This window comes from Talpa occidentalis, unplaced genomic scaffold (assembly GCF_014898055.3).
Source record: "Talpa occidentalis isolate TD23 unplaced genomic scaffold, MPIMG_talOcc4v2.1 talOcc4.8, whole genome shotgun sequence".
Classification (NCBI taxonomy): domain Eukaryota; kingdom Metazoa; phylum Chordata; class Mammalia; order Eulipotyphla; family Talpidae; genus Talpa; species Talpa occidentalis.
Window position 1 is genome coordinate 80,059,639 of NW_023605194.1, and position 21,209 is coordinate 80,080,847.

A 21,209-nucleotide genomic window follows, 5' to 3' on the forward strand; every position below is an offset into this window, starting at 1 on the left:
GGGATATCTCTCTCCATTTCTTTGTGTGTCTTCTTCTATTTCTTTTAACAGTGTTTTTAGTTTTCTTTTGTATAGGTCCTTACCTCTTTTGTTAGATTTATTCCCAAATATTTGATTTTTTTTTGTTTCACAATAACGAAAGGGATGGTTTTTTTTGATTTCTTCTTCTTCAGATTTATTGTTTGTGTATAGGAAGGCTACTGACTTTTGCGTGTTGATTTTGTATCCTGCCACTTTACTGAACTGATTGATGAGTTGAATTAGCTTTTCTGTGGAGTTTTTGGGGTTCTCTATGTATAATATCATATCATCTGCAAATAGTGATAGTTTGACTTCTTCTTTTCCTATTTGGATTCCTTGGATGTCTTTCTCTTGTCTTATTGCCCTGGCTAGGACTTCCAGTATATATTGAAAGCAGTGGTGAGAGTGGACATCCTTGTCTTGTTCCAGATCTTAATGGAATTGCTTTCAGCTTTTCACCATTGAGAATGATACTGGCTGTTGGCTTGTCATAGATGGCCTTTATGATGTTAAGGTATGTTCCTTGTATCCCAAGAATTTCAAGGGCTTTATCATGAATGGGTGTTGCACTTTGTCTAAGCTTTCTCAGCATCTATTGATATTATCATATGGTTTTTATATTTCTTTTTGTTGATGTGTTGGATAACGTTGATTGATTTTCGGATGTTAAACCATCCTTGTGTCCCTGGAATGAATCCTACTTGGTCGTGGTGAATTATCTTATGGATACATTGTTGGATTCTGATGGCTAAAATTTTATTGAGGATTTTTGCATCAGTGTTCATTAGGGAGATTGGCCTGTAGTTTTCCTTTTTTGTGTTGTCCTTGTTCGGTTTTGGTATTAGTGTAATGTTGGCTTCATAGAACGTGTTTGGTATTGTCCCTTCCTTCTCAATTTTTTGGAAGAGTTTGTGAAGGATAGGCACTAATTCGTCTCTGAATGTTTGGTAGAATTCATTTGTAAATCCATCAGGTCCTGGGCTTTTGTTTTTGGGGAGGTTTTTGATTATCATTTCAATTTCGCTAATTGTAATTGGTCTGTTTAGGTGTTCTATTTCTTCTTTATCTAGCTTTGGGTGATTGTAGAGTTGTAGGAATTTGTCCATCTCCTCTAGATTGTTAAACTTGTTTCCATATAACTGTTCATAGTAGTTACTGATTATTCTTTTGATTTCTGCTGTGTCCGTTGTGATTTCTCCTCTTTCATTGATGATCCTGTTTATTTGTGCTTTCTCCCTTTTTTCCTTTGTGAGCCTGGCTAGAGGTTTGTCTACTTTATTGATTTTTCAAAGAACCAGCTCTTGGTTTCATTGATCTTTTGGATTGTTTTTTTAGTTTCAATTTCATTTATTTCTGCTTTGGTTTTTATTATTTCTTTTCTTCTACTGGTTTTGGGGTTTTTTTTGTTGTTCTTTTTCTAGATCTTTGAGCTTCGAGATTAGGTTGTTTCTTTGAGTTCTTTCTTGTTTCTTGATGTGAGCTTCTATTGCTATATATTTTCCTCTTATTACTGCTTTTGCTGCATCCCATACATTTAGGATATTGGTGTCCTCCTTGTCGTTCAATTCAAACAATTTTTTAATTTCTTCTTTCATCTCCTCATTAGTCCAGTGGTCTTCCAGTAGTGTGGTTTTTAATCTCCATGAGGTAGGAAAGTTCCTTGCCTTCTTTTTATGGTTTATTTCTAGTTTGATGCCTTCATGGTCAGAAAAGATGGTTGATATGATTTCAATCTTGGTGTATCTGTTGATGTTTGTCTTGTGCCCCAGTATGTGATCGATCCTGGAGAATGATCCGTGTGCGCTTGAGAAAAATGTGTACTCCGTTTTTTTGGGGTTTAGTGTTCTATAGATGTCTGTTAAGCCCAATTGCTCTAGGTCCTTATTTAGAGCTTTGGTTTCTTCACTTATTTTTTGTCTTGTTGACCTATCCATTGTTGATAGTGGTGTGTTGAAGTCTCCCACTCGTATGTGTTTTCTCTGATGTCTGTTTTCAGAGAGGACAACAGTTGTCTGATATATTTTGGTGCTCCTTCGTTTGGTGAGTATATGTTAATGAGTGTTATTTCTTCTTGAAGTATTGTCCCCTTGATCATAATGTAGTGACCATTGGGGTCTCTTTTTATCTTTTTGAGTTTGAAATCTGTTTTATCTGATATAAGTATAGCTGTTCCTGCTTTCTTTTTTGGTCCATTTGCTTGTAGGATTGTTTTCCATCCTTTAACTTTGAGCCTATTTTTATCTTTATAGCTAAATGTGTTTCCTGGAGACAGCAAAAGGTTGGGTTTTGTTTCTTAATCCAGGCTGCAACTCTGTGTCTTTTTATTGAAGAGTTTAGTCCATTTACATTTAGAGTTAATATTGATATGTTAACATCTGTATTTGCCATTGTGTTTGTCTTTCCTTTGATTTTATTTATTTATTCTTTTAATAACTTTTTTTTTTTTTTGGCCTTCTTTCATTGTTATTCGTCCCTCTGAGGTTCTGGCTTTAGGACTCCTTGTAGTATTTTTTGGAGTGGGGGTTTAGTTGCAATGAAATTCCGGAGTTTCTGTTTGTCTGGGAAAGTCCATATTCTTTCTTCAAAGAGGAAGGAGAGCTTTGCGGGATAGAGTATTCTTGGTTGGCATCTGTTTTCTTGGAGTCTGTTGACTATGTCCCTCCACTCTCTCCTTGCCCGTAGTGTTTCTTCGGAGAAGTCTGATGTCAGCCTGATTGGCTTTCCTTTGAATGTTATCTGTTTCTTCCCTCTTGCCAGCTTCATTATTTTTTCCTTGTCCTGGATTCTTGGGAGCTTTACTATTATGTGTCTTGCTGTATTTTTCCTTTCGTCGTGGAAGTTTGGTGTTCTTCTTGCTTCTTGTATATCAATTTTCAGCTCCTCCTTCACATTTGGGAAGTTCTCTTCAATTATCTCTTTGAATATTTTCTCTGTTCCTACTTCTCTCTCCTCTCCTTCTGGTATTCCTATAACTCTTATATTTCCTTTCCTCATGGAGTCAGATAGTTCCCGAAGTCTTTCTTCATTCTTTTTCCTTCGTACTTCTCTTTCCTTTTCTGTTTTGGTTCTTTTTATTTCTGTGTCTTCAAGAGTACTTATTCGTTCTTCCATTTCATCAATTCTGCTTTCATTGCTTTTCCCAGAATTCTTTAGTTCTTCCATTAATTCTTTGATCTCCTGCATTTCTTTTACTTCCCTCTTTAGGGACTCAATTTCATTCTTCTGATCGTTGATTATTTTTCCCTTATCATTGTTTTCCTTTATGACTTCTGTCAGTTTTTTAATCACGGCAATTTTAAATTCTCTTTCTGGAAGGCTCAGAAGTTCTTCCAAGTTACTGTCGTTGCCATCTGGGGGCTGGTTTTCTTTTTATGGTGTGCTTTTTCTCTGGAGAGTTGCTAGGTTGCGTGTGGTTCTTCTCCTCCCTACTGTCTGTTTTCTAATTTGCCGTATGCGTTGGGACATTGTGTAGTTGGGACTGGCCGGCATCTTGGGTGGGCTTCTCTGCTCCCCTCTGGTTCCTCCAGGAGTCATCTGTCAGTTTCAAGCAGTCTTTACTGGAGAAAGATCCCTGTTATAAAATGCCAATGTGGGGACACACTCCCCTGTGCGTCTGGTCTGCCCCGGCGGTGGGTTTCTGCTCCCCCTCTGGGCTTGGACTGCAGGCCAGAGGGGGTCTGGCGTGGGTGAACTTCCCCCGCTCACCTCTGGCTCCTGAGGAAGCCTTCTGCAGGTAGTCTTTACTGAAGAAATGTCCCTATTCTATAATGGTGATGTGGGACACACTCCCTGCGTGTCCGGTCTCAGGCACACTCTTCTGTGCGCTTGGTCTGCCCCGGCTGTGGGTGCTCGCTCTCCCTGTGGGCTCAGACTACTTGTTCAGAAGGGGCCCGGTGTGGGCTAACTCCCCAGCTGGCCACTAGCTCCTTCAGGAGCCTCTGCTGGCTTCAAGTCGCTAGGTGGCGCCAGAGATCTCTCCTGGAGCCCTTGGGGAGCTGATTTTCCACCCAGTGGCACAGGGAGCAGAGCAGGGATGGTAGGGTACACCTCAACGGCTTTGGGGTGCTGTGTCTGCCTTGTGCCCCACCGTCGTGGGGAACCCACGCCCCTAATTTCGTGCCCCGGGTCTCAGTTCCAAAGCTCTCAGTTCCAGGACGCGGGCTGTAGCCCAGATCAGTGGCGCGGGAATGGCGCCTTTTGAATCCCGCTCCCCTGCCTGGGCGCCTGGTTCCTGCTCACTCCGGGAGGGCCTCCGCGCGTCTCCCCGCAAGCCTAGGTCGTCTCCCCGCAAGCCTAGGTCGCAGGCGCGGGGACCTGGGCAGCTGCGATCTGATCCGCGCAATCCGCGCTGCTTTCCCCGCACAATCCTGCTCTGAGTCTGTTTTTCCAGCGCGCCGCCTTTCCCTGCAGGCTTACCGGGCGGCCGGGGCTGTGTGCTGGTGCTGGTCTCCTCCTGGGCGGGGCTCTCTTCAATGGAGCCCGGAGCTCACCTCCGTGGCGGATCCTGAGGGGGTTCTCCACAGCTCCCGTTCACAGGGTGTGGTGGCTGCAATAGTTCCTTTCCACTCACAGTCCCGCTTGCTGCGTCCTTTGTTCTTGTTGGCAGTTTTAGTTTGTTGTTTTCCTCCTCTCTGCGGGTCGGAGAGTGCCGCCTCTGTGGGCGGGGGAGGGGAGCAGGGTTCTGCGCTTCCCTCCCTTCTGGTCCTCTTTTATGGCCACTTTCTTCTTCGGGCAGTTTGCTGGAGTCGTCTGTTTATCTTCCGTGTCCCGGTTCTCACTGGGACCTGCCGCTTTTCCTCCCTATTAACTTTTTTTAATGGGAGATCTTACTCGCAGTGTCTCCTAGCCGCCATGTTGCTCCGCCCCCCGGACTTTAAATATTTATTTTTTTAATTTTATTTTTATATTCCCCATACAATTGCAACCCCCTTATTTTGACTCCAGTCCCTCCTTTCCCCACCACCCCCATAGTGTGTCTCTGGTTCATCAACTATAAATATTTAAAGAAAAAATTAAATTATAAAATAAAAGTAGCTTTGATAGTATTGAGTATTTTAATCAGTCTGTTGCTTTATGTTTATTTGTTTTTGACACTGTTTAATGCTGAATGTCGATTATTTACAGATCCGGAGGTACTGTGGAAATTTCCAGAGGACTTTGGAGACCAGGTTGGATTCACATAATTTTAAAAGCATTTAAAAATTGGAATCTTCTGATTATTACTATTACTTCCGCTGCTATTACTACACATGAATTACTGTAGCTATTTTTTCTTGAACAACTGAATAAAAAAAGTGTGCTTTAAATGTTACCAAGTAAATATGTTTCATCATATTTTTATACCTTTTTTTTTTTTAAAGGTATCACAGTTTATTTCTTGTAATTCTTTTTTTTTTTTAATTTTATTTTTTTTTATTTTTTTATTTTTTTTTTATAAATTTTATTGTTATATTCCCCATACAATTGCAGCCCCCCATTCTGACCCCAATCCCTCACTTCCCGCCCCCGCCCGCCTAAAAGTGTCTCTGGTTCATAGTTTTTTGTTGATTTTGATTTTCACTTTCTTATAGTTATTCATTTTCCTGGTCCCTTATTTAAGTTTTCTAGATTCCTGCTATGAGTGAGACCATCCGGTATTTTTCTTTTTCTTTTTGGCTTATTTCGCTGAGCATGATCCCTTCCAGCGCCATCCATGTTGCTGCAAATTGCATGTGTTTATCTTTTTTGAATGCTGAGTAATATTCCATGGTATATATGTACCACATCTTCTTGATCCAGTCATCTACTTTTGGGCATTTGGGTTGTTTCCAAAGCTTAGCTATTGTAAACAGTGCTGCTATAAACATAGGGGTGCAGGTGCTCTTTGGAATTGATGTTTCTGTGTCCTTTGGGTAAATACCTAGGAGTGGAATTGCTGGATCATATGGAAGCTCTATGTTTAGTAGGTCCAGAAATCTCCACACAACTCTCCATAGTGGTTGGACCAGTTTGCACTCCCACCAACAGTGCAGAAGAGTTCCTTTTTCTCCACATCCTCGCCAACATTTGTTGTTGCTAGTTTTTTTAATATGTGCCATTCTCACTGGTGTGAGATGGTATCTCATGGTAGTTTTGATTTGCATTTCCCTGATTGCGAGTGATGTTGAACATTTTTTCATATGTCTGTTGGCCATTTGCATTTCCTCTTCAGAGAAGTTTCTTTTTAGCTCTTCTGCCCATTTTTTGACTGGATTATTTTCTTTGTTGTTGCTGAGTCTCATTAGCTCTTTGCAGATTTTTGTGATCAGTCCTTTATCATTAGTGTTGGGTGCAAAAATGTTCTCCCAGTTGGTGGGGTTTCTCTTTGTTTTTGTTATTGTCTCTTTTGCTGTGCAGAAGCTCTTTAATTTGATGTAGTCCCAGCTGTTTATCTTTGTCTTCACTATCACTGCTTTGGGTGATGTGTCTGTAAAGATGTCTTTGATGTGCAAATCACGTAGTGTTTCGTACCCTACCATTCCCGCTCTGTTCCCTGTCCCACGGGGTGGGGGGGACGAAAAACAGCCCCCCAAGGACAATAGGAGAGATCTCTGGCGCCACCTAGTGACCAGGAAAAAAAAAGTCACTAACACCCCATAGAACAGGAAATTTCTTAAGACTGCTTGAAAAGGGCAGAAGGCTTCTGCAGTGGCCAGCCGGGAAGTTATTCCATGCCAGGCCCCTTCCGACCAGCAGTCTGAGCCCACAGAGGGAGCAGGCACCCACGTCCGGGGCAGACCGGGTGCGCAGAAGAGTGTGCCTGAAACCGGAGGCGCAGGGACTGCATCCCGCTTCGCCATTTGAGAACAGGGACATTTCTTCAGTAAAACTGCCTAAAACCAGCAGAAAGCTCCCCCAGAAGGCAGAGATGGCTCCTGGAAGAGCCAGAGGGGAGCGGAGAAGTTCACCCAAGATGCCAGTCAGTCCGAGCATCACAGTGTCCCAACGCATACGACAAATTAGAAAACAGACAGTAGGGAGTAGAAGAACCACACGCAACCTAACAACTCCTCAGGAAAGAAGCACACCACAAAAAGAAAACCACTCCCCAGATTGCAACGACAGCAAATTGGAAGAACTTCTGAGCCTTCCAGAAAGAGAATTTAAAATTGCCATGATTAAAAAAGTGATAGATCAGAAGAAGGAAATTGAGTCCCTAAAGAGGGAAAACAATGGTCAGAAGAATGAAATTGAGTCCCTAAAGAGGGAAGTAAAAGAAATGCAGGAGATCAAAGAATTAATGGAGGAACTAAAGAACTCCGGGAAAAGCAAGGAAAGCAGAATAGATGAAATGGAAGAACGAATAAGTTCTCTTGAAGACACAGAAATAAAAAGAACCAAAACAGAAAAGGAAAGAGAAGTACGAAGGAAAAAGAATGAAGAAAGACTTCGAGAACTATCTGACTGCATGAGGAAAGGAAATATAAGAGTTATACGAATTCCAGAAGGAGAGGAGAGAGATGTAGGAACAGAGAAAATATTCCAGGAGATAATTGAAGAGAACTTCCCAAATGTATAGCTTCTTTATAGCACACAAAAATAGGTATACATTCAATTATGCTCAGTAAATCAATGTTTTAATATTTGATCTTAGAAATCACCTAAACATACAATGACTATACATAAATTTAATATAAAATATTTTGGTTACCTAAGGTTTTGGAAACTGTGTCTAAGTGGTTATATTAGCAAATGTAGCTGTTGAAATAAAATTTACCACAACAATGATTCAATTTAGTTGAGTGGAAGTGTGCATTTTTAAAATAACCTTATCCATTATATCATGTTAGTTTGTTTAGTAAACCTATATAAGTTTTAGGAAAAATGAGGCCAAGTAGAATAAATATATGTTGATATTATACTAACTTGTGAAGATGCAGCTATACTTATTAAAACAAACGATAAAACTAATTTTCTTGTTAAAGTTTTACCTTTGTTATGTGAATTTAAATGTACTGAGGTTTTTTGGAAGTCTAACACATTTGAAGTATTAGAAGTTTGATTTCCTTATTTTATAGGACTTTTAGGAATATTCAGTTTATGCGTATTTCTCTCTATAAGCCAATGAGAAGAGATTTAGTTTTGAACAGCAATGGTGAAATGTGATTCCCTCTTTAAAATAGGAAGAAATTATAAAGAATAGATGACCAGGACTTAAGTGATAAAAGACAATATTCTGGGGTGACTCAGTTTCAGGGATGTTGAAAAGTACCTTTTTTCCTTCCATCTTCTTAATTGTCATTCTTACACTCACATGACTTGAGAAATGATATATAAGAGAGGAAAGTTTGTCCTAGTAATTCTCTATAGTTATTTTCTATATCATTGTCCCTTGCCTTCCCAAACAATTATTGTCAGTTGGTACATGTGAAACAATGACAGTTGAGCTGGTGTACTGGAATGTGAATCTTCATTAATTATAACTGGAACTGAGAGTTATCAGAGACCAGTGTTGAGTGTACCAATGAAGAGAAAGTGGTTTATAGTTTTCTAAATTAGCATTGAAGAACATTTACTCATTTATTCATTTTTTAAATTTGTTTTTATAATTTATTTTCTTACATCATTATTATCTCTTCAGGTGTGGTCCCTGTAACACCCACCACCATAACACCTGTGAACTATCACCATAGTCCCTTGTGCTCTTCCTCCCCTCCCCTTTCCTACCCCCTAGAAGAACATTCAGAAGAGAAGAGAATGGAGGTGTAGCATTGGTTGCATGTTTTGATTGCATTCTGAAATTCCTGTGGAACAGCTGGTGGTTAGGATGAGTGCATCAAATGTGATGTTTTAAGCCTTGTTCCTTGGCCACTTATTTCCTTAAGTTGATCCTCTGTGAGGGCGAGAGTGGAGGACATTGCCATATGTAGTTAAGGTAACTGAATATGCCATGCCATTATTTTGAAAAGACAGAATGCTGAAATTATTTCATGATTTGAAATGGAAATAGATTGATAGCTTTAGAATTTTATTTTTATTTTATTTTGCCTTAAATAGGGGACCTAGCTTTGTTTGTTATTGATTGTATAGATTTGGGTTTGAATTCTGTTAATTAAATAGAATTCTACCAATTGGCCTTGAATGACATAGTTACTTCACAGGATTCACTGTAGTAGTTCAGGTCTGTGTGAAGCACTGTGGTAGGCATTCAACAAATGGGGACATGATCAAATTGCCTTCATACCCTCTCCCTATTTTTGCCATTCTTATTTTGTGATATTCAATTTTTACGGCTTGTTTCCATTGTGGGATTTTATTTTATTTATTTATTTTTTTTGTGGTCCAGTTCTTTTTATTCTCTTAAACCTTATCTTGAAAATTAATCCTTTGAAGGTTTTCCTGAACCTCCAGGGCAATGTGTCTATACTTTTATAGCCTTTTATAGCCCTGTATTCTATAGCTATATCCCCTTTCTTTGTGAATGTCTCTTTCTCCCCTATTCAGTATGTGTGTTTTCTGAAGGAAAAGAGAATCTTCTCATTTTTCAATTCCCTTATCTACACAGTGGCTCTGACTGTTTTTTGAATGACTGGGTGAATGAGTAAGAGGTTTAAGGAAGTTGAATAAACTCATGATAGGTTATCTTAATATTCCTAGAAAAATAGGAGGAAGATAATCTACTTAAATGGAATAGATGTAAAAGTGGTATGGAATATCAAACTTGAAAGACTTTAAGTTAATATTATAACAGATATATTAGAGATTAACCAAAATGTGATTGAAAAGATGTGCCTTAGCCATACTTTGACTTGTGTGTTCCTTCTTTCTTTCTCAAATTTCTCTAGAATGTTTAAAAAATGAAAATTAAATATATATTAGCAACTTAATATGCCTTCCTATGCCATGTGATTGAAAATGCATTTAGAAATGCATTTAGAAGTATACTTGTTATATATTTATTTTTTAATTACAATAACAAAATTTCCATTAATTAAGCAAATGTTGGTAGAAGATATGGAAACAGTTGGGATTACAGTTCTAAAAGTGAAATAGTTATAAGAAACTCAATACAATAATAGGGCAGTATTTAAATTCTTACTCTCCTATATTTTCATAGGTCATTCATGACTGTAGGTAGTAAGCCAATTACAAATATGCTCAACATTGTGTGCAATTTTTGCTTTATTTTTAATGATGTCTAATGGTCTGCATTTTTTAAATATTCATAGGTTCAAAAAATACATCCTCTTTTATTTATTTTAAAGGAATATGGCCCGAATGATCAAAGTCTTTATGATCTAAAATTCGGGTTTTTGACATTTGGACATTTTGCAATTTTGCTTCTTATGTCAGTCCTAAAGAAGATCTAAGTTATTTGTAAATTGTCTGTAAACTGAAATTTTATACTTTCAAAATATTCAAACAATTTTGGATATTTTTATAAAACAGATTATTTTTACCTATTTATACTTGATTCTGTTATTTTAAACTACCAGTTGATCATATCAGACACAGGAAGAAAAGCAACTTAATTTTATTTTTCATCATAATGTTTTTCCAAATAGAAAGACTGAAATGTCTTTAGCCAATTTTTGATGTCTGACAGTTAATTTTTATTTCGCGTCCTCTATGAATATACATATAATATAAACACATATTTCTTAGATAAATTCTTTTTTTTAATAAAATATAAAGAGATGGCAGTTAATATGGGAGAATTATATCACAACCGTACAATTTCCTTCATCATATTATAAACATTTTATTGGTGGTCTATCTTATTGACCCTAAAATATCAATTATTTTTTATCTGTATGCCTTATAACTGCACACAGTGTTATCTTTCATACATACTCATTTCTAAACAAGAAGACTCAGACTAAAACAATGGTGTCAAGTTTGTGGAGAACTGCTTAATGTTAAATCTATAATTATAATATCTTTATATAGATCTTTAGACAAAACTTGTTATTTTTGTGGATAAAATGTAGGCTCAGGGCAAATATGATAACATGCTTATTTTATCTGCATACTTGTCTGATATTTTCTACTCTTAAAATTAAAAAAAAACTGTAGATAGGGAAACAGATTTGGAGAAACAGTGATATTTTAGAAATTTTGTTTCATAGCTGAGGTATTAATTGGAAAATAGAATTATGAAATCTAGCAAACTGCTGTTATAAGGAACATTTTCATACATTCTAAAAAATAAAATATAAAAAACCTTATTTTCTACTTAAGAGTGAATAGGTGTTAACCTTAGTGAGATCTTTGAGTTGAGTTGTTTATGTTTTTAAAGAAATGAAATTATTATATCCTAACTGTGCAAATGTTTCAGGCCAATCATAAAAATATCTGGCATTACTCAGCAAACTATAAAAATTAAATAATATAAGATGATGCTGATTAAAGGAGAGAATGTGGTTTCACAAAACCTTACTTTTTATTGAGCTGTAAGCATTTGACAAGAGCAAATTTGTGACTTAGTTTATAGAGTTCTAAATATTTCAGAGATACAGAGTAAGGAAATTTCAAATCACATAACATAGGCTGATGAATCAAACAATTTTCCCAGTCAGGATGAAAAAATGTCTTAAATATAATAGAGGTATGAAAGACTCTGCCATTTAAAAATTTTACATTTTGTTTTTTTAAATTTTTAGATTTAAAATAAGTTAAAATGAAAAATCTAAATAAATTTTAGATTTATTTTTAGATTTTAAATAAATTTTTAAATTTTTAGATTTAAAATAAGTTAACTAATAAAGGATGGAAAACAAGAGTAACATGTTTTTATATGTTAATGGGTGGAAAAATTATAATCTTTCAAAATTAACATAAATTAATTCACATTGAATGTGTTACTTTGGCATAATCTTGTTTAATATAACTGCATGCTGTTTTTAAAATGCCTTTTAGGGAAATTTCTCTATTAGGAATAGGTGTAAGTTGAATAAAGCTTGTGAGTAACAGGAATCAGTAACTAACCATAAATTACCAACTTACCTTTTTCTTTGGTGGTGTCCATTTTCCCTCCTCTTTCAGTACATTATTAATAGATAATCTTTTTCAAAGTAGTATTCCTAGGTTGTTTATTAATGTTAAAAATTTCAGCCTGAAATACAATTGTGTTGAATACATAGATATGAAGGCACTTCACTATTAGATTTTTTGAAGTTTAAAAAATATTCTCTATTAGCTGAAAATGTTGAACTTGATCAACATATGGTACCAGCTAGCCTCATCCCCACCTGTTCTTTTGTTATCTTGTTATTGTTATAAGACTTAATGACAGTTGTAAGCCATAGTTCTGCATGTGGGGGTTAGTCCACCCTGGGGAGAAGAGGAGGAAACAGCAGTGTGGATTATGGAAATATGGACAGATCTAAAAAGAGACCTCTTGTAAAAGAATTGGATTCAAAGAAGAACTAGACAAAACTGATGAAAAGATGATGGAATATGATGTGAAAATGATCATTTGAAATCTTTCTTTTCATTCCCAGCTGCTATGTTTTGAAGAAAAAGAATGCATTTGTATGTTAAGGGAAAACTAAAAGAGACCAGATGAATAGTATTATTTATTAGATATGTTTTCATTTTGAGTGAGATAAATTATGTGCATTTTAATGGATTTCATATGTTAAGCTTTTTAAATCTTAAGACAATGTTAGGTAAAACATTTCATAGAAATGTTTTAAGTACTTTGCATTTAAATGTACTTACATTTAAATATCTCTGATTGATGCTTGGGTTTTAAAGAGACCTAATTTCAAAAATTAACTTCATGGTTGTTATGTATTATTTTAACTATTTGTGATGGTGAGTATTATATTAAAATACAAATTATTTTCTGCTACTTTTATAACTTATACATAGTTACATGTTTATTCTTAGGTATTTTTTTAAACAACTGGATAATATTACATCTTGTCTTGGTAAGCTAGTACTAAGTGGTGACAGGTATCTGTACCTTTAGCCTATTTGACCAGAAGAGACAACAATGCAGTGTAATAGTCATCTTTGCAAATGGGGACACAGAGTCCATGAAGTCCATCTAGTTTCTGATGTGCTGTGTACAATGACAGAAAAGTTATTGTTGATTCTAAAGTTTGGAAAAAGTTTGGGAGAAAGTTAACATGAAAGCATATAAATAAGATATTTGGGTGGGAGGTTGTTTTCAATTTTGGATATGCCAGGGATTATGGTATGGATCATCTACGTTAGGATACTTCTGACTGGAGTTCAGGAGAGGATGATGATGTGGTTTCAAACAGCTTTAAGCAACTGAAAATTATTTAAAAAGTCACTTATTTTAATAGTCACTGAGCAGGGTTCTGAACTTAGCATTGTGACTGGAGAGTCCAGACTTTTACCCATTGTGTATCGCTGTGAGATTCCTCATGGAGAAGTGGGGGTTGAAAAAAAGAACCCTTGGGAACACCAATGGAGAGGACTTGAGGAGGATTCAAAAAAGAGCCTGAAAATACATGATAAACATATGAGCTAGATGAATAGATACAGGGAAACAGGATAGTTACTTGTAACTAGCTGGCAATTGGAAACTGGCTTCCTGGATGAAGGGACAGATCACTTTCATCACTGAATCCCAGGTGTTTCATCCATTACAGATTCTGAATTAACATATATTAAATGAGTGAGTGATGTATTACACATTGTAGAACATCAAATATGATAAAGACTGGAAAAAGAGTAGAAGTTAGAGATCACTGGTAAAAGTTAGAGATCACTGGTAACAAAGCTGAGGAAACGCAACATCAAGAAATAATAGAGATATGCTAAATGTTTAATGTACAATGTATTATACTTTCAAGAAAATTTTCAGTGGAAGAAGAACTATTTTGGTTTATTTTAGCTGCTCAAAGTTTGACTCTAACTTTGTGGAATTTCCCTTAGACTGCTTTTACAAAGAAGTGACTCCTAATTTTATAAGGATTTTACCTCTTTTCACATATTTTAATACAGTAATATATTGTAAATAATTATCATTAATATATTATAAAGAAGGTATATGATAATTTATTCAAAAGAATTATTTTTCTTCTTTTCAGTTTATTTTAATAAACTGAAATGTTTATTAAATATGTGTATGTGTGTGTATGTATGTGTGTGTATTCATTCTGATTTATTGAGTAAAATCCTTTACAAGAGACTCAGGAAATTATGTTTTCTCTTTAAGGTCACTTGTGCCAAAGTGGACCAGTTTACAAGTGATCAAAACTCATTGCTATTTGGTGAGGCCTGTTTGGTGACTTTGTTTGAAAAGAACCAGTGTTCACAGTTCATTTTCTTATAGAAAGCTCTGCACTACAGAACTAAGACCAAAATTGGCACCTTTACTTATAATTTCAGTAAGAAGCCAAAGATTACATCACCAGGGAGTGTAAATTAAAATTTTATTCCAAAGAAGTGGATATTCTGTAGTGGGTGGGATAGAATAAATTTGCAAAATAATAGCTCACAATATTTCTATTTAGAATCTTAAAAAATGTTCATTAAAAAACTCACTGAAAACTTCAAATTTAGTTATTATTTGACATATTAAAAGCATGGGTACATATATTTCTTTAAAAGAAAACTTATATAATTTAAGATAACTTAAAAATACAAAACAAAAAATCAGAACTTCTAGATTCTTGATTTTTAGTATTACTCACTGACTCTACTTGAATAAGGTTTTATTTTAATTACTAAGTACTTAGTTTCTTCTTTAAATTGAAGGCAATTAGAAACATGTAGCAAACTTCACTGAATAGAATTGCTGAAGATCATCACTGATCCCAAATATTTACCCGCTGAGCTAGTTTTCTCTCTGTGTGATCGATCACCCTATACATATAGCTTTATATATATATATATATATATATATATATATATACATGTGTATCTGTGTGTATACACACACACACACACAGTGGACTATCTACAGATTTCCACTCTTGAACCCAAGATAATCTAATACTTGTTCAATCCTAAGTCACTCTATTATTGTTAACCTTGTTAAACCGTATCCTGCCTATGTTACTCTGGTACTATTTACTTACTCTAGTATGTTCTTGTTCTAATACAGGACTCATCATTTTGTTTTAGATTTTAAGTAATATGCTTGAAATTTAATATATTATTATTTTGTTAATCTGTGAGAAAGTATCACCTTTAGTTGTATAATAATTTATAAGTATCACCTTATTTATAAATCTGTTGTTGAAGAAGTTACATTTTTATTGTAAATCTGATATTCTCAGTAGTAATAAATGAACATAGACACTACGTTATTAGTGCATTTTGGTATTAGTGCATGTATTTATTCAAATTTGTATTTGCATTCTTTGGGTGGACATCTAGAAGTGGAATTTCTGGATTATATGGTAGATTTATTGTTAATATTCTGAAAAATCTCCATCCTGTTTTGTGTCAGGACCGGACTAGTCTTATGTTCTTACCAAACAGTATATGAGGATTTCTTTTTCTCTACATCCTCACCAACATGTTATCTCTGTTCTTCTGCTGTGAGTCCTCACAGGTGTGCAATGGTATGTCATTGTGGTTTTGATTCATATTTTTATCATTGTATGAGAAAATTTAGTGATTTCATAGTTAGGAATATTATAATAAAGTTGATTCTTGTTGGACATATAAAATATGAAGTATAGGTGATGATAAGTGATGAGTATTTTTTTCATGTGGCTGTTGGCCAGCTTTATCTTTTCTTTGGAGAAATGTCTATTTAGTTCTTCTGCCCATTTTTTGATTAGGTTATTTGTTTTCTTTTTGTTGAGATCTATAAATTCTTTATATATTTTGGATATCAGCCTTTGGTCAGTTGCATGATGTGCAAATATTTTCTCCCATTCAGTTGACTGTCTTTTTGTTTTATTGATAGTTTATTTTGTGGAGCACCTGAAATATTATCCAGCTGTCTCTCAGATAGCTCAGTTTTTATACCTATAAATGTCTCAACGTACACCTTTTTCTGCATTCCTGCTGTACTGTGTTACTTCAGGCTACTCCCATTCACCTCGATTATTGCAAAATCCTTCTTTCTGATTTTATAGCCTTCATTCAGTCTTGTCCTTTAAAAACCCACAGCATAATCTTTCTAAAATTCCAGAAAGTCCTTGCTTTAAACTCTTCAAAGCTTCCCTATTTCTCTTAGGTAACATGAACATGATTTATTGTCCAAACAGTATTTATGAATTTATTTTTGATTGATAATTTACGTTTCGTGAAATGCAGATCTGAAGTGTACAATTACTTTCTGTAGAAACATAGACCTGTGTAACATACATTCCTGTAAAGATATAGACTATTTCTGTCACTCTAGAAAATTTCCTTTGTCCCATTTCTGTGCCCTCTGCCTCCCATAACCATCTTGTGGCTCCAGGCTACTGCTATTCTGATTTTTTTTTAAAGATTTATTTATTCGTTTACATAAGAACCAGGGTACAGGCCAGATGCATGGAAGGGTGAGAGGATTCACCAGAGACAGAGCGGGAAACAGAACAGGCAGACTGATGAAATACACTGCTGAGGGGAGCAGCGGGCCCGACAGGAGAGGTCTGTGCGCCATGTGGGACCCTCGCTGGTCAGCCGGGGTTGAACCTGTGTGCAGAGGCTGCAGATAGCTTCACAGCACGGCGCTCAACTGTCTGCGCCACCAGGGGAGGCCCTATTCTGATTTCTGTTACAATAAATTATAACTTGGATATGTCTGAGTAAAAGGGAATGCTGTTGATAATTATGCTGATAAGATATATGTAAAGAGTTTGGGGAAAACTAGGAAGAAACTTTTTTTATTTCTTTGTGTCAAGTCTAAACTTCTTAATTGACCTGAAGGTCTTTTCACTCCCCTACTTATCTCTTAAACCAATATTACCTTACATTCTTTTAAACTTTGTAGTTGCTTTTTCTCATCTTCAGACCTTACCTTGTATATGTTCTTTCCTGTGACGGGAAAGCAATCCTTACCTCCTCTCTGTTACTTTTCACCCTATAGATTGGCCAACTTCTCATTTTCTCTTTCCAAGTTTGGTTTACAGATCTGTTTTCTAGATTCCTTAATATTTTTTGCTTTTAACATCAATACTCTTGTTCCCTTATATTGTCATTTTCTGTGATTGATACTCACAAAAATTGAATATTTGCTAAATGAACACAAATATATTAATTATTTATATAAGTATATTTGCATGGGCTTATAAATACACAATTTGGTACTTGTTAGACTTTATACCTTTTTAAAGTAAGTAGTATTTATTAGAACAGTCTTATTTTATAATTGAGTAATTGTAATTTATTTTTTCCAGACAAAGTCTCCAAATGACTAAATTGGCAATCCATTATGATTTTTCTAATTATTAAAATATAATATGATTCTCATTTCTAATAGGTGATCTGGTAAAACCTAATGGCCTTCAAGGAATAGAGAATTAATTAACAAATATACCATTGCTTCCAGAATATAATAACCAGCTAGATCTATATATATATATTTTCAAAGTATAGGATCCCTTATTTATGATCTAGAAGTTTTATTTTCTTAAGGTGTCAGCATCACCACAAACTTCCCATCTGGTTTATCACAGTCTCATTACCTAAGAAAAAGAAGGTAGTTCAGACATTGTTCTGAATTAGGTTCTAGCAGAACCAGAAAAAAAGGAATAATGACCTACGTTTGAAGAATTAAGAGAAATAATGTGAATCAGCTAGTATGTAAGACTGAGAAAAATATAAAGAATAACAAAGAACAAAGAAAGATTGCTTCAGAATTAAAGAAAGTGGAAAAGATCTTTAATAAAGGGCAATGATAGAAAGAGGATATGTTTTCTAAGGGTACATTTAACAATATCTTTAACTAGAACATTTGAAGGAAAGGCAGAATCTGAGGTTATGGAGGAGATCAGGAGTACTTCAATTACTCAAATTTTCCAGTGCATTACATAAAGTTGGCAATTAAGCTTTATTAAATGGGTTGATAAATAAGTACATTGGAAAGGAATTTTATCAATAATCATTCCTTGCATGAAAAATATCTATTGGTATGATTTTCAAGATATTTTCAATCCAAGAACAGCAGCCAATATGGTAGCCCACAGTAAACTTTCATAGATACTTAAATGATCAGATATGCACATGCTATGACTTTTCAGTGTTATATGAGTTGCTTTGTAGTGTTGAGGTGCTTTGTTTGTGACTAAATGCAAGAAATTTGACATATTCAAAGCTCTATCTGTACATAGATCTATATCCATATGTAACTAGGTAAAATGTATTAAGCATCATCAAAAGAAACATACAGTATAATATTCTACATCCTTTAAGTATCTCAGTATTTTAATGTTTGGGCTTAGATCATTAGATGTAGACTTCAGTAAATACTTATTTAACAGAGATCTTCATTTGAATTCATATGACATTTAGGAGTTCTTAATGGCACATTGCTAATTAATCAAAGAGGTAACATTTGTGAGGGTGGTTTACATGCGTTGCATTGTCTAGTCATTTTACATGGATTTTTATTTAATTCTCGGTTATCATAACCTCCACAAATAAATCTTCACTTAATTCTATGAGATTTATAATTTTTGCCCATTTTCTGGGTGAGGTAAGGGAAGTACATAACCAATAGCTTACAGAACCAATCTTTGAATGTTCAGTGCTTGACTCCAGGCTCTTGTTTGCCACCTAACATATGTGTGCATGTGCCTGTTTTCTAAGGATCTAGTCTTAAGTTTTCCTAGTTCTGAAAATCAGAAATTCAGTTTCCTTTGCCGTATAGCATCTTGTTGTGTGTTGGAGTCTTGATAGCTCATCAATTAACTGAAGTAAGTTTTGTTTAAAATGGAAGCATTTTCCTGCTTCTATTAATTCTCTTTTCTTGATTTAAATGATATTTTGTTTTTTTATGTCTAGAAAATTGTATTAAATTTATTTCTATCTAATTTTTTTAGTCAGTACTCATTTTGAAATGTGTTAGTGTCTATAAGTGAAAATAAATTTTATAGGCAACTTTCTTTTTTATTACTTTTTTCTGTTCTAGAAAATGTTGCTAGTTAAAATAGGGGTGAAAGAGGCAAAGTAGGTACATACTAGCCTAAAAGGGGTGAAGGTTTATATGATTATTAGGGGGAAAAAAGGAATCTTCCTAACTGGCTTTTTTTCTTAGATTCAGTTGGATACTTGTTATGCAGATCCTTGAATAAGAAATAATGTCAATGTAGGGATAAAAATTCTGAAAGGAATTTGCAATAGAATTTTTGACAAAAAAACTTTGGAAACTCATTTGCATATATATACTTTCATGCCTTTAAAAAATGTTTCTTTTTATCTTAATGAAGGAAATGTATTATGCATTTTACTTATCAAACACACCATCTATTTAATTGTAAACATGCACATTTTTTGTAATATCACCCTGCCTTTCTTTGACTCTCATCTTTTTTGACATTAGATTAATCTAAAGTAATTGTTGACTACCGCTCTCATCACCTAAGATACACATAGAACCAAACTCCTTGAGTTTTATATTTCGATGACACAGTTCTTTTTTATAGTAAGACATATTTGTTTTGTGGCAATTACTAATTCTTCCAACAATAAAAGTTTGTTTTTAATATTGATAGGGATAAATAACTTGATCAGAGTTAATGATTTAAACAGTTTTAATGTCTGAATTAGATTTACTCTTCTTTACCTAAATTAAAGAGGAAGAATGAGAGAGAATTTGTATATAATTGAAACAGCCCATAGACATAAAAGTCAAGAGAAAAATCTTGTAGTAGGTGGTTATTGTGACAGTTATTAACTCTAAATTTAGTATAGATCTCTAAGTTTAAAAATGAGAATATGATGTTTAAAGAAGGTGTATGTATAATTCACCATATCAATGTAATTCTAGCTTTTAATAAAATGCATTCTGACTTAATCACCCTTTCAGTATACCAGTATTTCCCTTAAAAATTTAAGACATCCGGGGGCTTCCCTGGTGGCACAGCGGTTGAGCGCTGGGTTGTGAAGCTGCCCGCTGGGTTGTGAAGCTGCCCGCAGCCTCTGCAACACCGGTTCGATCCCCAGCCACCGGGTGAGTGTCCCATAGGGCGCGCAGACCTCTCCTGCTGCCCGCTGCTCCCCTCAGCAGTGTGTTTTGTCAGTCTGTCTTGCTCCGGCTCTGGTGAATTCTCTCACCCTCCCGTGTTCCTGACTGTATGCAGTGCTTGTATAAATAAAGAAATAAAGAAATAAATCTTAAAAAAAAAATTAAGACATCCTTACAGCACCAACCCAGTGAGTTGGCTGTTTTGGCCTGGAACATCTCAGTGTAGAGTTTGGGTTCTAAGTACTGCATTATGCACCCTGCTTGGGACTAAGTAGCTCAGTGCAGGTTTACTTTGAGAGAAAGTAAAGTGTTTTATTTCTTCCTGTGAGGTACAAATAGATTGAATGAGATAGTAACAGTCAATCCTTATTTACTTTTTGAGATAACATCCAAAGTTAAGTAATTTTTAAAGAAATGTATGATCTTTGTGAAAAATTAGAATTGACAAGTGACTCTGAAAGTATTATTGAAATGATTAAAATCATGGACACTTAAATTTACTTTCTATAATATTATTCATGAGAACCTTAGGATAAATTTGATACTTATCTGATAAAAATACTTGTGAGGGAGTTGTAAAAAAAAGAAAATGATATTCATTCAAGCTTCTTTGTACTTATATATGTCGTGGTTAATGGATATATGAATGTGTTTGCATTTTGACTTTAAGTGGTTGTAGGCTTAGCTAAGCACAGACAACCATTTCCCTTGCCAGTAATTAGGAGTGATTGTGATCTTCTGGCTAATTAGATATGATGAGAAAGTAAGTCAGCAAGGTTTCTGGAAAAGATTTCCAAGAAAGGAGATGCAGAAAGAAAGGAATGCTTCTTTCACTGAACATTTCTGTCTTCATATGATGTGCTGGACCCTGGCAGCTCATTTTATCATTATAAGTAGAAGTAGTTGTGGACGAAACTAAATGCACTCAAGAAAGGAGGACAAAAAACTGAGTCCTTCTGGGGGAAGTTGAATTAATGAGTCCAGAACAAGTTTACCTTGTCTCTTCTTGCAATGAGGAAAGCACCCTTAATTGATACAGTTGTCCTTATTCCTTAATTATAGATGCTATTCAAACTAAGTTAAAGAATCAAAACCTTATGGATCTATAGTATAGTTA

At 35.1% G+C, this 21,209-nt stretch overlaps 1 protein-coding gene across 6 annotated transcripts in view; it reads left to right on the plus strand.

Moving 5' to 3' along the window:
• DENND1B (DENN domain containing 1B) overlaps window positions 1-21,209 on the plus strand; it is a 220,084-nt gene that overhangs the window by 56,933 nt on the left and 141,942 nt on the right. For 5 of the 6 annotated variants that reach the window (XM_037496569.2, XM_054690298.1, XM_037496570.2 and 2 more), the window contains exon 3: window positions 5,146-5,189. The exons of the other annotated variant lie outside the window; for it this stretch is intronic. In XM_037496569.2, coding sequence (XP_037352466.1) covers window positions 5,146-5,189 — 44 coding nt within the window. The remainder of the gene's footprint in view (window positions 1-5,145; window positions 5,190-21,209) is intronic. 6 annotated transcript variants of the gene reach the window in all.